Source organism: Podarcis gaigeae (genome assembly GCF_964106915.1).
Source record: "Podarcis gaigeae genome assembly, chromosome: 9".
NCBI classification, from domain to species: Eukaryota; Metazoa; Chordata; class Lepidosauria; order Squamata; family Lacertidae; genus Podarcis; species Podarcis gaigeae.
The window spans coordinates 75,258,240-75,276,323 of record NC_139685.1 but is presented as its reverse complement, the minus strand read 5'-3'; the positions used below and the strand labels follow the sequence as shown (position 1 = coordinate 75,276,323).

The 18,084-nt window shown below is 45.7% G+C and overlaps 1 protein-coding gene across 1 annotated transcript in view; it reads left to right on the top strand.

The window, feature by feature from the left end:
• DNAAF9 (dynein axonemal assembly factor 9) overlaps window positions 1-18,084 on the top strand; it is an 81,309-nt gene that overhangs the window by 33,871 nt on the left and 29,354 nt on the right. Inside the window, exons 9-21 of the mRNA XM_083756371.1 lie at window positions 1,173-1,228; window positions 2,131-2,266; window positions 3,845-3,926; window positions 4,325-4,361; window positions 4,769-4,856; window positions 5,464-5,540; window positions 6,611-6,655; window positions 9,322-9,367; window positions 10,670-10,781; window positions 12,126-12,196; window positions 13,587-13,637; window positions 14,557-14,644; window positions 16,604-16,707. Coding sequence (XP_083612497.1) covers window positions 1,173-1,228; window positions 2,131-2,266; window positions 3,845-3,926; window positions 4,325-4,361; window positions 4,769-4,856; window positions 5,464-5,540; window positions 6,611-6,655; window positions 9,322-9,367; window positions 10,670-10,781; window positions 12,126-12,196; window positions 13,587-13,637; window positions 14,557-14,644; window positions 16,604-16,707 — 993 coding nt within the window. The remainder of the gene's footprint in view (window positions 1-1,172; window positions 1,229-2,130; window positions 2,267-3,844; window positions 3,927-4,324; window positions 4,362-4,768; window positions 4,857-5,463; window positions 5,541-6,610; window positions 6,656-9,321; window positions 9,368-10,669; window positions 10,782-12,125; window positions 12,197-13,586; window positions 13,638-14,556; window positions 14,645-16,603; window positions 16,708-18,084) is intronic.

The window sequence follows — 18,084 nt, the reverse complement described above, 5'->3', positions numbered from 1 at the left end:
CCGGCCCCCGGGCCTTAGGTTGCCTACCCACACTTTTATGCATCCAAGGCATCACTGGTGCCTTGTGAACACGTTAATTCTTGTCTTTTTTTTGGGGGGGGGGGAATTAACCAGCTGGTGTACATAAGGTTATGGCTAAAGTAGCACAGCAGTTGATTGAGAGGCTACAAAATGATTCTCACAATGAGCAGACTTTCATCCAGGTTCCAAAAGAAAGTACATTTTTAGGTATAAGTAAAGGTAAAAGGGGCACGGGTGGCGCTGTGGGTAAAACCTCAGTGCCTAGGACTTGCCGATCGTATGGTTGACGGTTCGAATCCCCGCGGCGGGGTGCGCTCCCGTCGTTCGGTCCCAGCGCCTGCCAACCTAGCAGTTCGAAAGTACCTCCAGGTGCAAGTAGATAAATAGGGACCGGTTACCAGCGGGAAGGTAAACGGCATTCCGTGTGCTGCGCTGGCTCGCCAGATGCAGCTTGTCACGCTGGCCACGTGACCCGGAAGTGTCTGCAGACAACGCTGGCTCCCGGCCTCTTAAGTGAGATGAGCGCACAACCCTAGAGTCTGGCAAGACTAGCCCATACGGGCAGGGGTACCTTTACCTTTACCTTTAAAGGTAAAGGGACCCCTGACCATTAGGTCCAGTCGTGACCGACTCTGGGGTTGCGGCGCTCATCTCGCTTTATTGGCCGAGGGAGCCGGCATACAGCTTCCGGGTCACGTGGCCAGCATGACTAAGCTGCTTCTGGAGAACCAGAGCAGCGCACAGAAACGCCGTTTACCTTCCCGCCGGAGCGGTACCTATTTATCTACTTGCACTTTGACGTGCTTTCGAACTGCTAGGTTGGCAGGAGCAGGGACCGAGCAACAGGAGTAAAACCCTTGTACATTAATCAGTTGACTGACAAGTTATGAACCAGGCAACAAATTACCTAAATGTGACTCCAGCAATTGCCATAATGTTTCTGCCACTAATTATGTGCATGAGATTGTCATTATATTTTGGGTGGTGTAAATGCCATGAGCGTTCATTGAATAAGAAAGGGGAGAAATAAATTTCCAGAAATTGTATGCCCTATGCACAGTCTGAAATAGTTTGTAATGCACCACTACACATTTCTGTTGTTGCTTGGATGTGTCAATTATTTCTAATAGTCTATATATTTTCTTCCATAGCCGTTCCGAAGTTACTTCAGCCATGGGATGATTTCTAGCCATATCACGGACAACAGGTACTCTAACTGACAGGTTCTTGAGCAAATGCAGTACAGGATAATGCATTTCATAAAAGCACAGCATGTAAAAGAGTGTTTGCATCTCTAAAACCAAAAGCACTCTGCTATAACTGTGATTATGTATTTTTCCCATTAAGCTGTTGACAGTCATCTTAGTTTCAACAATAGCCAAAGCCAGAGTAACCATTAGCTTGTTGGGGAGTCTTTATTTATGTGGCTTATCTTTCTAGCTGGCAAACATTGCAGAGTATAATGCTGATACAACCAACATACCTAGTCAATTGCTTCTGCAAATAAGCCTCTACTATAGGAACTTAGGTATGCATACCTGACTTCCAGCAGCTCTCTAAGTTCTTAAGGAACACAAGAAGCTGCCTTTTCCCCAGTCATAAGAATCATAGAATTGTAGAGTTGGGACCCCAGGGGTCATCTAGTCCAACCCCCTGCAGTGCAGGAAAAGTCAAATCATTGATCCATCCAGCTCAGGATCACCTGCTCTAACTGTTAGCCATTTCCCAGAATTTCAGACAAGGGGTCTCTCCCAACCCTGCCTAGAGAAACCCAGTGCAAGGCAGATATCCTATGGCCCTTCCCCAAATAGCAGGTGATATGAAAAAAGCTGAGGTTTTCCATATTGTTTGCTACCTGAATCTTTTAACTAGAGATTCCCGTGTTTGAATCTGGCATCTTCTTTCATGCAAAGGAAATGCTCTACCACAAGCTACACTCTCTCCCTTGTTTGAGCTGTGTGTACTTTGCACTTAATAAAAAAAAAATGGTAAACTCTGCACCAGGAAAAGCTGATTCCTGAAACGGGAATAAATGGTTCAAGTGAAGCATTTCATCATTTTCCAAGTGTGAGTTGGTGGTGACGGCTGTTTATGTGTGTGTGTGATTAGTCCCAGCAGGCAGCCATTTGTCCTGTTTGGCACCCATTCCTCAAAAGAGAACCTGAATTCTGGCAACTTCAATTTCCCGTCTGAGGGGCACTTGCTTCGCAACACGGGCCTTGGCGGAAGCACTGCCAAGCACATGGTAAGCATCACCTGGTGAGGTTTTGATAGGCTGTTAAAATAGCCCTGCAATAATGCTACCTGTCAACAGTTCTCTAACACAAGAGCTACGGGGTCTTCCAGACTGGTGGGTTCTTTCTTTACATGCAGATATATTCTGCAATGTACCATTGACACAAGGGACGCAGGTGGCGCTGTGGGTTAAACCACAGAGCCTAGGGCTTGCCGATCAGAAGGTCGGCTGTTCTAATCCCTGCGACGGGGTGAGCTCCCGTTACTCGGTCCCTGCTTCTGCCAAACATGCAGTTCGAAAGCACGTCAAAGTGCAAGTAGATAAATAGGTACCACTCCGGCGGGAAGGTAAACGGTGTTTCCGTGTACTGCTTTGGTTTCGCCAGAAGCGGCTTAGTCATGCTGGCCACATGACCCGGAAGCTGTACTCCGGCTCCCTCGGCCAATAAAGCAAGACGAGCACCGCAAGCCGAGAGTTGTCCGCTACTGGACCTAATGCTCAGGGGTCCCTTTACCTTTACCCTCCCTTTGGTACAACAGTGAATCAGCGGAGGGTTTGTATAGGGCTGTCCACACATCCTTCCGCATCATTCATTGTTCTCTGATGCTTCCCCAGTTCTACTGCATCGTTGCCAACGGGAGGGCAGCTCTAGCACTGGAGCATGACAAAAGTGGAACATTTGTGGTATGATAAGTTAACAGAATTGCAGCAGGAAGTTTTGGGGTGTGTGGTGATGAAGCAATACGACCACCTTGAGACCTTTGCAGGCACAAACAGTATTGCAAGAGGGGTTGGTGTGTCCTTGAGAAGCTTTTGAAGTGGCAACAGGCCCTAAATGGCAAACATGGGCCTTTCATAACATTGGTCCTGAAAGACCTACATTGGCTCCCAGTACGTTTCTGAGCACAATTCAAAGTGTTGGTGCTGACCTTGAAAGCCCTAAATGGCTGAAGGTCCAGTATATCTGAAGGAGCATCTGCACCCCCATCGTTCAGCCCGGACACTGAGGTCCAGGCCGAGGGCCTTCTGGCGGTTCCTTCCCTGCTAGAAGCAATGCTACAGGGAACCAGGCAAAGGGCCTTCTCGGTAGTGGAACGCTCTCCCATCAGATGTCAAAGAGATAAACAACTACCTGACATTTAGAAAACATGTGAAGGCAGCCCTGTTCAGGGAAGTTTTTAATGTGTGACATTTTGATGTATTTTTAATCTTTGTTGGAAGCTGCCCAGAGTGGCTGGGGAAACCCAGCCAGATGGGTGGGGTACAAATAAATTATTATTATTATTATTATTATTATTATTATTATTATTATTGCATTAGAGCTTGGATTCTCACCCTTTAGGGAGCAGTTACTTACAGTTCAATCACTGTTCATAGCAGTTCTTGGGGCACAGAGCATATAACCCCCTTTCCTTTCCTGATGCCCTGCAGTAGTTGTTGGACTCCAACTCTCATCGTTCATGCTGTCTGGGGCTGGTGGGAGTTATGCTTCAGATGCTGAACTTCGTCAGGTTAGGGAAGGCTAGGGTATGCACTACCCTTATTTCTTGTCACCCACCTGTGCGTTTTGTGTTTGCTGGCGACCAGGTTGTGCAGTGTGTCTCACCAAAGGGACCTCTGGCTTGCTCCAGGACCTACTTCTTTGGAGCCACTCACACGCCTTACCTTGGTAAGTTCAGTTTCGGCTGCTCTTTCTGTGCATGCCTCAGCTTGTCTGTCCTTGTCTGTACACGCACACCCTGCTAGCCTTTGTAATTCCTGGGACTTGGGGTGGGTTAAAGTCCATACAAACACACACACACATTTCCAAATTAAAATCAGAAGAAATGGGTTGAAACACAAATGGAAAAGAACAGATAAAATTTAAGGACCTAGCTATTCTAAGAGGATAAGTCATTCTTCCTCTATTTGGTGCACTCCGGATGCGTTAATTATTCTGTATGATTTATGGTGTGTTTGTGATGTCCTGTTGTGTTATCGTTATTTATTGTTTGCAATTCATGTGAATGAAAAGCAGCACATAAATCTAAGAAATCAAAAATGACACTTCCCTTTGGCTCGTAACAGGCAATGACAATGAGATGGAAAAGAAAGCCGAACAAGTGTAAGTTGGTTTTTAGTTTTTTTCCATTTATGCTGCTCTCTCGCCTGTTTCAAACGTTATTGGCTCATCAGTTTAATACAGTTAGAATGTGCACCAATTTCTGTTGCTCGTGGTGCATCAACAAAGCCTTTTCGGCTTTTTTCACTTTCCTAGCCAGTGGGTTTGTTCTACACCTAAAATTCTGACGCTTCTAGCTTTCAGTGTGACTCCATTCAGCTACTTTGTGATTTTAAATTCCTATCACTGCTGTAAACAGTTACTTTAATCCTTTGTGAAACTTATATATGTCGCCCTGTTGTATTTAAAGTATTCAACTTTGCATTAGATTAGGAGCCTGTGTCTCAGTTGAAATGCCCATTGAGTGTCGTAATTTGCACTGCATATCCTTTTTCATTTTTATTTTCTAGCAAGCTCCTCTCTCAAATCTATGCTGCCACCGTAGAGGCTGTCCTGGCTGGTATAGACTCCTATTCAAGAACATCCAATACCAGCAAGGTACTGATGCTTCTTCCTATACCGGAAACCGACCCTTCCCCCTTTCCTCTAACTTCCTCCAGAGGTTTTTAAAGAGGTTGTTGGGCATGCTGGAGGCAGCGCCCCGACAACCTTGGAATAAGTTTTGCAGAAAGGATTCTTGCTTTCCCACCACCTGGTAAGAAGTGGTGGGAGAATGAGACCCTTTTTCTTACTGGTGAGTGAAAGAAAAAAGACGCTCATGACCCCAGCCACCGCAGAGTGGATAAGGGGAAATTGAAAGTAGTATGGCAGGGCCTTCTTCTCAAGTTCCCCTAAAACCCAGTGGCATCATTGGGGCTAGTTATCTTCGGTTTTCCTTGCTCTCAAATAGCTGTATCGTGTGACTTTTTCATATCCCCCCCCTTATTATCTATATTATTTGTGGTGATTAGCTGTTAATGCATGTACTGCTTTATACCAAAACAGGCATCTCAGTTTTATTTTATTTTAAGGTGTAAGGTGGGAGTGTGGACCTGTTTGAAAGTCCTCTGAGCCTTGGATTTCAAGGAAATATTCCTCTTTCCCGCTGCTTCTCACAACTTCTTGGTCAGAGATGGTTTGACGTCGCTTTCTCTGTCTTTTGCAGGCAAAGGAAGTAGCCGAGCAAACATTCTTCAGTATCCTCGATGCCTTTGATCTGGCTTACTTTAAAACTCCATTGCGGTAAGCTGAATTTTCTTGAGATTAATTAATTATTATTTTTTTAAAAAAGCAAAAGGCGTTTCTCATTGTCCGGGGGCACCAAGACAGATGCTCCCCCTAGGTCTGGTTGTTGAAAGGCATGGAGAGGCTGCAGACTGCGCGACTGAGAGGGTGTCTTGTCTGAGGCAACAGCTGGCTCTGCCTGCTCCTCCTCCAAGCTATACCCCTGGGTATAGGGCGATTAATAATAATAATAATAATAATAATAATAATAATAATAATAATAAACTTCAGAGGTGGCTTTGGTGATCCTGTTCTTGCTGGCCTTGGGTGGGCGAAGAGTTGGGGGGGGGGGCGTGTAGCAAACTGCCCTGTGATTCTCGGATGAAGGGTGGTAAATAAATGTATTAAATAGCAACAAGAAATAAGTTTTGGGAAATCTTTGCATTCACAAAAATCAGCATTGTTTACTTATTTCATAAGGTTGGCACACTTGATTTGTACACGCTTGCAAACCACCTTGAGATTGTTGCTTTTTTACAAACAACAAAACGATAAAATTCTCAGTAAAAACAGTTAAGAACAACCATTGGAAGCACTCTGAAGCAAGTCAGCATTGAACTAGAAATAGATTAAAGCACGTATCAACACTCTGAGCCTCGGGCAGGCTTGTCTTAATGAAACTGTTTTTCTCAGTTCTCAGAGTATCCTTTAAATCTGGGTATTCGTAACAGATGGATGTATTCCTATTATAAGATGAGAAGTAGCCTTTTAAAAATATTTAAACTGCTTTGAGTTTATATGGTGCTGTATTCAACAGACGCCTGTGTTTACAAGCAGAATATGCCACACAATCCTATTATAAGCGTGCATTTCGCAGGAATAAATATGTAGCTGGAACTTTTGGGGAAGGGTTTTGGTGGAATCTGGAGCAGAGAGGTGACCTTAGGAGGGCAGTTTCACAAGTCTGGCAGTGTGTAAAATGCGGTTTGCCCTTCAAGCTGCACCAATGTCACTCGTTTGAGTACAAGCCTTTGTAAAAAAAAAAAAAAAAGACATTCTCTTGATTTCCCCGCTTTTCTCCTTTACAGCGCCAGAATAAATTTTCAGATTCAAGCTGTGAACAACCATGGAAGGTCAGTTTCTTTATGCTTCACGTTCAGAAGGTTGCGTGTCTTTTTGAACCGACAGCTTAATAGAGAACAGAGTTTGCCTTTAGTCGAACCAAGCGAAGCAGGACAAATAGAGCGCTTGGTGCCGTGATACCTGTGGTTGCCAGACGAATAGCATGGGTATTCTTCAAACCCCTTAGTCATCTAGAAATAAAACAATGGAAAAATGGAAGCTTGCATAGAAATATCCTTGCTTTGTGGCGTCAGTCTTGACTGAAAGTTCACACCTTGAGATTATAGTCATATTATAGTGGTTTAAATGTGCTGTCTACAATTTCTGGAGGACTTTGGGTGGGTCACAGTGTAACTTGAATGGCTGAATTCATTCATTCAGTCAGTCATATCTTGGTTGAGTCTCTTGCACACGTCTGCAGCGCCTTTGCTTTCCCCCCATAAGCTGCAGTTAATTCAGGAAGTTCCTAATTAGCCATGGTTTCCTATTTCACCTGCTTTGAAGCAAGCCAGCATGCAAAACCAAAAATCAAACGGGTTCAGTATCCTGTTTTGTTCTGTAGATGATAACCATTGCTTCCCAGTTCTGGTGAAGCAGCAAACAGGTTAATTGGAGGCTTTCTTAATTGATTTGCAGCATGTCCGAAGGGAGAAGCAAAGCGTCTCTGCACTCGAACAAAATGTCCCTACATTCCTTGGCTTAATCATGGTCTGAACTGGGCAAATATGTATTTACCTGCAGCATTTCATCTTCAGCATTAAAACATTTGTAAAAATGTATGGGGGGGGGGGACAGCAAAAAACAACTTCTTTTATTTATTTTTATTTCATAAAATATATGTACTGCTTGGTTGTAAAAGCAAACAAACCTCAAAACGATTTACATTATGTTTGTTAATATGGAGTTGAGCAGCAGAGTGTTAAATTGTCTCAAAGGGCTCCATAAACAGCAAAAAGGTGAGCAGTGATTGAGCCAGGTGGGCCTTCCTTGGGTCATGTAAGATTTTGAACTCTGTGCTTGGTGATTTACTGCTGGAGTCTCTAGGGCAGCCTTTCTCAACCTGTGGGTCCCCAGATGTTGTTGAACTACAACTCCCATCACCCCTAGCTAGCAAGGCCAGAGCTCAGGGATGTTATGGTTCTGGACTGTCAGGGGTTAAACACTCTAGGAGCGTTCTTATTGACTGGGTGCACTGCCCACATGATTCTTGCTTTGATTTGTGCTTTTAGGGGGCTGAGCTCTCTGGGGAGAGCAGTTCTGTCTGCAGTTCGTTTTTGTTAAGAGGCAGAGAGCTGCGAACATGCAGCTAGACTCTGCGGGTTTTTCTTTTCTGTTTTGAGTTCTACTAAATAAAGAGTTTTTGGATGAGAAGAACCGGTGTCGAGTTGCGTTAAGGACACCACGTCGACACAGACAAGCCATCTGCTGCTGCGTGTGTACTCTGCTATTACCCGGCAACTGGGGAGAGTGGAAGCGTGTGGGCACCACTGGAAGTTCGTCGGTGTGGCAATAAATTAAATTTATTGCAGGGCTGCTGCAGTGGACTCAGTGGGTCATTTGCTATACGACCCAACAAACTTTTACAAGGGATGATGGGAGTTGTAGTCCAACAATATCTGGGGATGAATCTGAGACCAGGGAGAAGAGTTGGTGGAAGAAGATTGGAGGAAATTTAAAATCTATTTACAGAAACATTGTAAAATTTTTGAATGTTGACATTGAAATGAACTGAAGGGGTTCTAGCAACAAGGTAAAAAATAAGATTGGATTGATAATAGATAAATTAATTGGATATGAATTTGCTGAACTAATTTACAAAAGGGATACAAAAAAGGGAGATGTGAGGAAGTCAGGAAAATAAGTGAATCAAAGATGAGAAATTAAAAAGAGGGATTTTTGTTTTCTCTTATAGTGTGTTTTTTCTCTTTTTTTCTGTTTTTCTTCTTTTTTTCTTTTTTTAAAGTTAAATGTTTGTATTTTTTGTATTTTATAACTTTGTATTTTTGTGTATGTGTTTTTTCTTTTTTCTGTTTGTTGTTATTCCTAAAACTTAATAAAATATTATTATAAAAAAACACAACAATATCTGGGGACCCACAGGTTGAGAACTCTGCTCTAGGGCCAGTTCTGACTGCATATGATGCTACCCAGATGTCTCTGGGAACACATTCGGCAGATACAATTCCTTCTGCTGCTGCTTCTTAGTAATGTCCAGAGAGGTCTACAAGCGGTGGCTCATTTTTAAGCTCCTGCAAACATGAAATCACTCCCAAGAGGCAACATGGACAGAGGCTGGCTCAGTGATCCTATGAATCCATTCTCTGAATGCATTTTTAAAAATGTTCCTCATTTGCCGGCAACTCCTGCAGCCAACCGGCGCCAAGTGTATTGCTCTGCTTTCCTTTGGACCACATCAGTGAGGCCGAGAGAGAGAGGGGTCTTGTTGTCTAAGCCACTCAGGACCTCATCCGCACTGCCCAGGCTCGTGCTACAGACTGGTCACTTTGGTGCTGCTGATGCAATGGTTTCGCTTCACCTCAGAAGGCACACTCCATTGCCTCTCAAGACAGAAGGATGCCAGCAACAAAAAAATGCCTTGTTGGCTTTCTCAATTTTTGCTGGTACGGCAGTTTCAAGCTGCAACAGAAGTTTTCTAACAGTGTGTTTATCCTTCCAGAATTATTCCACTGGATAATGAGGACAGCCTCTACTTAGTGAAAACAGTGAGTCGAATTTAAAGTTTGCTGCTTCCTAGATGTTCATGTCCTTTTACTAAAATGCCTTGAGAGGTATTGGCAAGTTCAGGAAGGCTCAGGAGATCCTCCGGCCTCCTGCCTGAGCCACATTGTGCACAGGGGGGCTTATAGCTGGCAGAGGTGCAGAGGAGGTGCTATGTACCCCAAGGAGCCTCAAGGCTGGGAGCCAGAGGCAGCCCCCCAGGCTTCTCTCTCTCTGTCCCTCGGGACTCCCCCCCCCCAAGCCACATCCTTCACTGGCCTTGCTTCCACCCTAGTTCTTGCCTAGTGGGAATGAGTCTCTTAATACTTGCCTGCATGGAGGACAGAGAGATAGGTGAGTCTGCAGAAACCACATAGTCACACAAGAAGAGGTGGCAGGATCAGGCCAGTGTTTCATCTGGTCCCACGTCCTGTTCTCACCGTGGCCAATGGGAAGTCCAAAAGCAAGGCCTGAGTGCAAGAGCTGTCTCGCCTCCTGGGCTTTCCAGCAACTGTTACTGCTTCTGACAATGCAGGTAAAGGTAAAGAGACCCCTGAACATTAGGTCCAGTCATGGCTGACTCTGGGGTTGCGGCGCTCATCTCGCTTTATTGGCCGAGGGAGCCAGCGTACAGCTTCCGGGTCATGTAGCCAGCATGACTAAGCCGCTTCTGGTGAACCAGAGCAGCACACAGAAACGCCGTTTGCCTTTCCGCTGGAGTGGTACCTATTTATCTACTTGCACTTTGGCATGCTTTCGAACTGCTAGGTTGGCAGGAGCAGGGACTGAGCAACGGGAGCTCACTCTGTCGCGGGGATTCGAACCGCCAACCTTCTGATCGGCAAGGCCCAGGCTCTGTGGTTTAACCCACAGCGCCACCCGCGTCCCTCTAGTGCAGGTAGAATATAGCTATAGAATATAGACAGTGCAGGTAGAATATAGCTATTCTGGCTAGTAGCCTCTTAACCTCCATGAATTTGTCTAAATTTTGGAGCTATCCAAGTTGTTCGCCTTCACTGCCTCCAGACTAGCCTACGGTACCAAGATAAAATTAACATTCATTGCTTTTCCCACTTATGCCTTCGGCCTCACCACTTACATGTGGCCCTCAGAAGGTTGTGTTTGGAAGGGAATCTGGCCCCCGGGCTGAAAAAGTTCCCCACCCAGCCGTTCCGTAGAATTCCTTTAGCCACAAAAATGTGAGCTCTATTTTATCTGGGGACTGTGATGGATAAAAGTGGCAGTATTGACCCAAGCTCTTTTTTGCTCCTCCTTCTCTCCCCACCCGCCTCCTTGGTTTGCCGCAGGTGTCCATGACAGTATATGACATTCCTGACTTGCTTGGCGGAAGGGGCTGCCTTGGGTCGGTGATCTTCTCAGAATCGTTCCTGGCGTCACAAATTCTTGTGAAAGAAAAAGGTATTTTGTCGCCCAAGAAAACCTTCAGTGGGAAAAGCTCTTTCAAATGCAACGTCAAACTACGTTGCGTGTGGAATGGCTTTTGGTTCACGCGTAACACCAAGCCAGCTTGGGCACTGTGTGATCAAACCTTGGCCTTGCAGACTCCTCCTACCCCCTATTATTTTCCTCTTGTGTACTTGGATTGCCTTCTTTCACAATAAACTACGGCTTGCTGTTACACCTATAGTTTGACCATTCTGGTATAGAGGGCAAGCACAAACTATAGGTTGCCTGTTTGGGTGTAACAGCAACCTATAGTTTGCCAGAAGAGAGTGGACATGAGAGGGCAGATTAAGCAGAATGGGCATCACATGACCCCCAAGGCTCTTCCATTCAGTGGCTGATGGCTTAGCATTTCATGCAAACCAACCCAATGAGTAAATGCTAAATTCTTATCAAGCACACACTAGCAAATGGCTCAGCTTCACTGTGAGGTCTGCATATTATTTATCTGGGGAGGCATTTGCCTTCACAAGCCTGTCCACACCAAGCTAGTTTCTTGAACTTATCATGGCACAAAGCTAGAGCACGTGATAAATTATTTCACCTTTAGGAACCTTCCACTTACGGGTACATGGGCCAGGAGGGAAGAGTCATAGTGGTAGGACATCTGCCCTGGATGCAAAAAGTCCCAGTTTAGTCCCCAGCATCTCCAGGTATGACTGGGGAAGAATCGTTCTGTAGTCATTGCACGCCAGCCTTTCCAAGTCTGGCTCTCTCCAGATGTTTTGGACCATGAATCGGCCCCAGCCAGCATCACAAAACATCTGGAGAATGTCAGGTTAGTGAAGGTTGGTGCATACAGTACTGAGCTGAACGGATTGTTGATCCAATCGCTTCCTATGCTCCCAGTGGACCTAAAATCTCCGTCTTGGCAACCACTCTGATTTGCAGAGTTCGCTGGAGGCAACATCTACAAACTGTCCCCTTCCTGTTACAGTCCAAAACTTGGTTGTCGAATGTAATCCATTCTGTAAGACCATTTGACTTCCAAAACATTCGACAACCGAGGCGTGGCTTCCGATTGGTTTAAAGAGCTTCCTGCACTCAAGCGGAAACCGTGTCAGATGTTCAGGTTCCGAAAAACATTCGTAAACTGGAGCATTTACTTCCGGGTTTTCAGCGTTTGGGAGCCAAAACGTTTGAAAGCGGAGCCGTTTGAGAACCGAGGTTTGACTGTACATGGCTCAGGAGATGAATCCCTCCAATGAAACAGCCCCATTGAGCCACAGGCATGCAGGATGTTAAATCTCCAGAAGCTCAGGAGCTACACTACTTATCATTTTCTTTGCTTTCCTGCAGATGGCAGCATTAGCACAGAAACCAGCTACGTCATTCTCACTGCAGCTATCCCGAGATCTGTTTCTTGGCTGGTAGGTATGACTTCATTCCCTTAAAATCTCCCCCCCTTTTTTTTCTTTTAGTGATATCATTGCAGAACTTTTTCTTACTAGTGTGCCGAAAGCAAGGAAAACTACTCTGCTGAGCTTGTTCCAAGTGCAAGTGTGAAATTGTGCTTGAAATGGACTCTGTACTTGGCGAGCTTACTCAATAATACTGGGAGGCGGAAAGCTGATTAAATAGGAACGAGGACCGAATCGTGTTCACTTTTCCTACGTGCACATTCAGCCAAAGTGCTTTTGTCCAGTAGGAAATGAAACGTAGAGGGGATTCCAAGATAGGAGGAGACTTTGGTGTGAAGTGTGAGAATCACGCAAATGAAGAGACACTCTGTGGTGTGGCACATAGAGAGATGGACTAGGACAGGTGTAGGCAAACTCGGCCCTCCAGATGTTTTGGGGCTACAATTCCCATCATCCCTGACCACTGGTCCTGTTAGCTAGGGATCATGGGAGTTGTAGTCCCTAAACAACTACAGGGCTGAGTTTGCCTATGCATGGACTACGACCCAGGAGAGACTCAGCCTTGAGAATCACAAGGTAACAACACTTTGGAGGTCCCGTGCCTCAAGGAGGTTAGATTGGTTTCAACTAGGGCCAGGGACTTTTCAGCACTGGCTCCGACGTGGTGGAACACTCTGTCACAAGAGACCAGGGCCCTGCGGGACTTGACATCTTTCCACAGGGCCTGCAAGACAGAGCTGTTCCGCTTGGCCTTTGGTTTGGACTCAGTCTGACCCAAACTCTTATGTTTCCCTCCCCTTATGGTCTTGATTTATCGGCTACTTTAAAATGAGTCTGTATTTTAAATTGCATTTTAACCTGTATTTTAAATTGGTTCCCTCCCCCTTTCCCCCCATTATGTTTTTACTGTGATTTTATTGGTGTTAGCCATCCTGAGCTCTGGCCGGGGAGGGCGGGGTATAAATAAATTTTATTATTAAGGTTACCTTCGCCCAGTCACTGTCTTTCAGCTTAAGCCCGACACCCGAGTAAAACTGCCATATTGCACTGTGGCTGAAGACCATTTTATGCTTGCTCCATAAAACTGGGGCCATGGATGATTGCCATGGTGAGCCCATGAGGTTCAAAGGGATAGCTCAGTCGATGGAGCATGCAGCTGTTGATCTCAGGGTCATGGATTCAAGCCCCACGTTGGGTGAAAGATTCCAGCACAGCAGGTGGTTGGACTAGATGACTCTCATGGTCCCTTCCAGCTGTACAGTTCTGTCGTTCTAAGTTGTGCACCTCTAAACAGTTCAGGCGGCACAAGCTGCAAGAGTTCCACTGCAGTTATATTACAGGATTTCCAGTTGGCGAAGGAAATGCACTGAGCTGAAGCAATTGTTGGCTTTGTTTATAGGTTGAAGATAACGAAGTGAAACTGTCAGAGAAGGCCCAGCAAATCCTGAAGGTTTGTAATGCAACTTGGCCGGCTGATGAAGCCTGAGGTCATGTCAGTGTGTGAGTGTGTCTGGGTCTAACGCTTTGCTGGCAGAGGTTCCCAAGAATATTAAGATTGTGTTATATTGTCCGTTTCTGTCTAGTGCTTGTCCTCTTCCTCCCCAGCACTTGTTTTGCAGATTTAGCTATTTAGATGTGGTTTGCATGCACAATGAGAAGGCTAAAAGCAACTTTTCTGAGCCCGCCCTTGAAAGAAATGAGGCTAAGGAGCCATCGAAGGCGCAGTCCTCTGCTATGCATCCAGTTTAGATGAGGGGGCATTCAGTCCACTATTATGCACACACAGTCCTGCTTGATGGAGACGGAAGACAGCCCTAGCTTCAGGATGTCACCTCTGTCTAAAAATCAGCACTCCTCCCTCCAGGTGCCCCATACCTCCTAAGGGGGGGGGGGCTTGGAATCATTCTGAGAACCACTGGGGCAGGGATAGGTAATCTGTGGCCCTGCAGATCCTGCCCATCCAACATGGCTGAGGGTAATGGAAGACCAAGAGAAGACCAAGGGCCACTGGTCGCCCATTCCTCCTGTCGGGTACAGTCAGAAAAGACAAGAGGTTTTGCCATTGGTTCAATGATGGCTCATAGATCAGTGGTAGAGCATGTGCTTTCCGTAGCGATTTGAAAGATCACATAGCAACTGAGAAAACAACTCCTTTGTGCCCGAGACTTTGGAGAACCTCCTCCAGTCAGACAATGATGAACAGGAAGGACAAATTGTCCGAGTTGGTACCAGGTGCCTTCCAATGTTCCTAAGGGGTGTTGTGGATCAACGTTCAGCTGATAGGGAGAGAGTATCTTTCAAATATAATTGGTCCGGTTCAGAGACTTCATTGCTATTGCTTGATCCTTAAAAACTCTCCACCTTTACAGGAAGAAGAAACTTTCCTGGGAACCTTCCTGACGGGAGGCGACGGAGCCTATATTGCTTCCAGCAATTCCCTGTGTAGACCAGAGGAAGGTAAGCGACCTGCCCTGATGGGACATTTGAATGAACAGGCAGCAAAAGGAGAGGCCCATGCACACACACACACACACACACACACACACACACACACTCTCTCGCCTTGGGTTTCTCAACTTCCCTGCTTTTTGATTCTCCCCCTGTTTCGGAAAGTCTGCCATTTTGTTGATGCCCGCCAATTTGAATCTGAAGTAGCGGTCAAGATTCAAAGGACCTCATGTCTAGCCCCGTGCCTGGACATGTGTGCCGGTTTCAGGAGCAGCCCCTTCCTTGCTGAACAGCAAGCCTCTTTTAAAAAACAGAGAGCTTCAGGAGCAGCTTCTGATGTGGCAGGAGGTAATAAAATGCCATCAGTTATTGACACATCTGAAATAATTCTTAGGTCCTAGTCCTCATCCTCAGCTAGTGCTTTGTCTTTATTCTTTCCTTTTAGAACAATTGTTTTATTGTGAAATGGAATCCTTTCAAATAAACACCCTTGTTGTGCTGCTAGTTGTATCTTGTCATCTCCCCGTTTCAGTATGAAACTGCTTTGAGGTTCAAGCTCCACATCTAGCGCTGCCGCTTGTCGCGACATTTCCTTGGGGGTGCAAATCAGCTCCATGGATCAGCAGAGCCACTCTGTCCCTTAACCGTAAAGACCTCCCTGAGTCCCCTTTCAGCTTGAGTCAGTCCCAGATGCCTGTCTAGATATGCCATTCTGGTGCTCTAACTTGGATTTACACACACACACACAAATACACACATGGTGTACCACCTGAGCTGCTCTGAAAGGCATTTGCACTAAGATGTTCACTTTAGGAAACCTCCTTTAGACTTCTTTATCCATAAGGCTTTTCGGATAACCCAGCAGTGCGTGGGCTGCAAGGTTTTAACTTGCCATGTTTGGTTTAAGCGACAAAGTGAAACTGCAAATGTGCTTTTGCCCCCAAAGGGTAGCATTTGCTCCTAAAATATTACTTCCTTAAAAGTAAATACTGACTCTGGTAAGTTCCAGTATCTGGTGGATTTAATCATTGGAGTGAATTTTTATGCGTCGTTCACATTTTTAAAGAAAAGTGGGAAGAGAGTGAAAAATTAATTTGTGACTGTGACTCTACTTTCTAATGGGAGAATGAGAAGTGCAGAAGAAGGAGGACGCATTTTGCATAGTTGCATTTCCCAATCTCTGTCTCGGATTCAGCTCCTGTGGCGTCACTTTATAGGAATGAGTTTCTCTAAAAGGAATTTCGCCACACTTCACTGCCCTTAAAAGACAGCGTACAGACTATGAATAATGCATCTGAAACACAAAAGTAGTTTGCTTATTTAAAGTGAGTCTAGTGTGGATGTGTCCAAAGGCAGCGTCCAGGCCTGCTCTCGTTGGGACTGTTGCTGCTTTCCCTCATGTTCAGTTCAGCCTAAAGGTGGGCAGGACCGTGCATGATCATCGAGTTCAGAACATGGTTTAGCAAAAAGCCTGGCTCCTTATACATTTCCAAGCACAATTCAAAGTGATGGTGCTGACCTTTAAAACCCTAAACAGCCTTTGTCCTGTATACCTGAAGGAGTGTCTCCACCCCCATTGTTCAGCCTGGACACTGAGGTCCAGCACCGAGGGCCTTCTGGCGGTCCCCTCGCTGCAAGAAGTGAGGTTATAGGGAACCAGGCAGAGGGCCTTCTCAGTAGTGGTGCCCACCCTGTGGAACGCCCTCCCACCAGATGTCAAGGCAATAATCAAGTATTTTACTTTTAAAAGACAACTGAACACGGCCCTGTTTAGGGAAGTTTTTAATGTCTGACTCTGTATTGTTTTTAATCTTTTGTTGGAAGTCGCCCAGAGTGGCTGGGCAAACCCAGCCAGATGGGCGGGGTGTAAAAAATTATTATTTATTATACAGAGGGATTTTAAGCCGATGCATGAAGCACCTCATGTATTCTTCTCCTCCCCACCCCCACCCCTGCTTCCCTTTGCAGGAAAGCTCTATTTCTTCTCAGAGGGCCTTCTGTTTTGCCACCCGCACTACGGAAGCATCACCATTCCCAAGGCTCACATGACATCCATCAGGTTCTACGATGGGGTGAGTGCTGTTCCATTCCAAGCTCTGTTCTTCCCGCAACTGTTCCATACAGGAAGAAAAACTTTCCCCAGACACGTGCAATGCAGGAGTCCAGAATTCTACAGGGCAGAAATGCCCCTCTCCGCCGCAAGCTCGGGGATAATAAGGACCAGAAGTTGGCCAGACTCTCCTCTGTCTCAGTTCACTGAGGGCAGGGATGAGAAGAAAAACAGCCTTGAAAATTGGGGAGATGTGGGGATGAATTGCAATAAAATGGAGAGGGAGGTAGTGGTGAGTGTTGCCGCCCCACAACATCAGGTGGCGCCAGGGGGGCTGCCTGCTGTAATAATAATAATAATAATAATAATAATAATAATAATAATAATAATAAATTTTATTTATACCCCGCCCTCCCCGGCCAGAGCCGGGCTCAGGGTAGCTAACATCAGTAAAATTAGACTACAGTGGTACCTCAGGTTACATACGCTTCAGGTTACATACGCTTCAGGTTACAGACTCTGCTAACCCAGAAATAGTGCTTCAGGTTAAGAACTTTGCTTCAGGATGAGAACAGAAATCGTGCTCCGGCGGCGTGGCAGCAGCAGGAGGCCCCACTGGCTAAAGTGGTGCTTCAGGTTAAGAACAGTTTCAGTTTAAGAACGGACCTCCAGAACGAATTAAGTACTTAACCCAAGGTACCACTGTAAAAACATAAGAGGAAAAAACCCCAATTTAAAATACAGGTTAAAATGCAGTTTAAAATGCAGCCTCATGTAGAAAGAGGACTGGCATGGCAGTGGAATCAGAAGGGATCATGTGCTCTCTTGCTCTGCACCCAACAGCTCAAGCAGGGAACTTTTAGACGTGCTCAAAGTCTCTGTGTGTGTTTTCTTCTGCCTTGAGTCTTCGATTACATCACCATTCCACAATCTGCAAAAGCATTTGGTGGAAGCGTGGCTTATTATACGTGAAGAACAATGCATAATGGAGGGGTTAAACTTGAAAAGCTCCAGATTCAAAGGCTATGAACACACATGCCCCTTTGAATCCTTTCTCCCCCTGCCTGCCTGCCCCTTTGTGGCGTTGCAAGCTGTGTGGGCCCTGACCTTCCTTCTATTGTTTGGCTCCAAGACACCCAACTCCTATAAACCTCTGGCTATTTATGGGGCCTGGGCTATCGCTTCTGAACGGCTGCCAGGTATTCTGCACGGAGCAAAAACTCCGAAAGGGAATTTGCATTGTTTCACTGACCTGGCAAGGCATGAGGCTGGAGAGCTAAAAATAACACAAATGAGATGAGAGGTGGCGATAGTTGGGAACATCTGTAGCCTAGCAATAATGCAGATATACAGGAAGAGATAAGCATTTTAATCTGTAAATGAATCAGCGCCCTGGCGG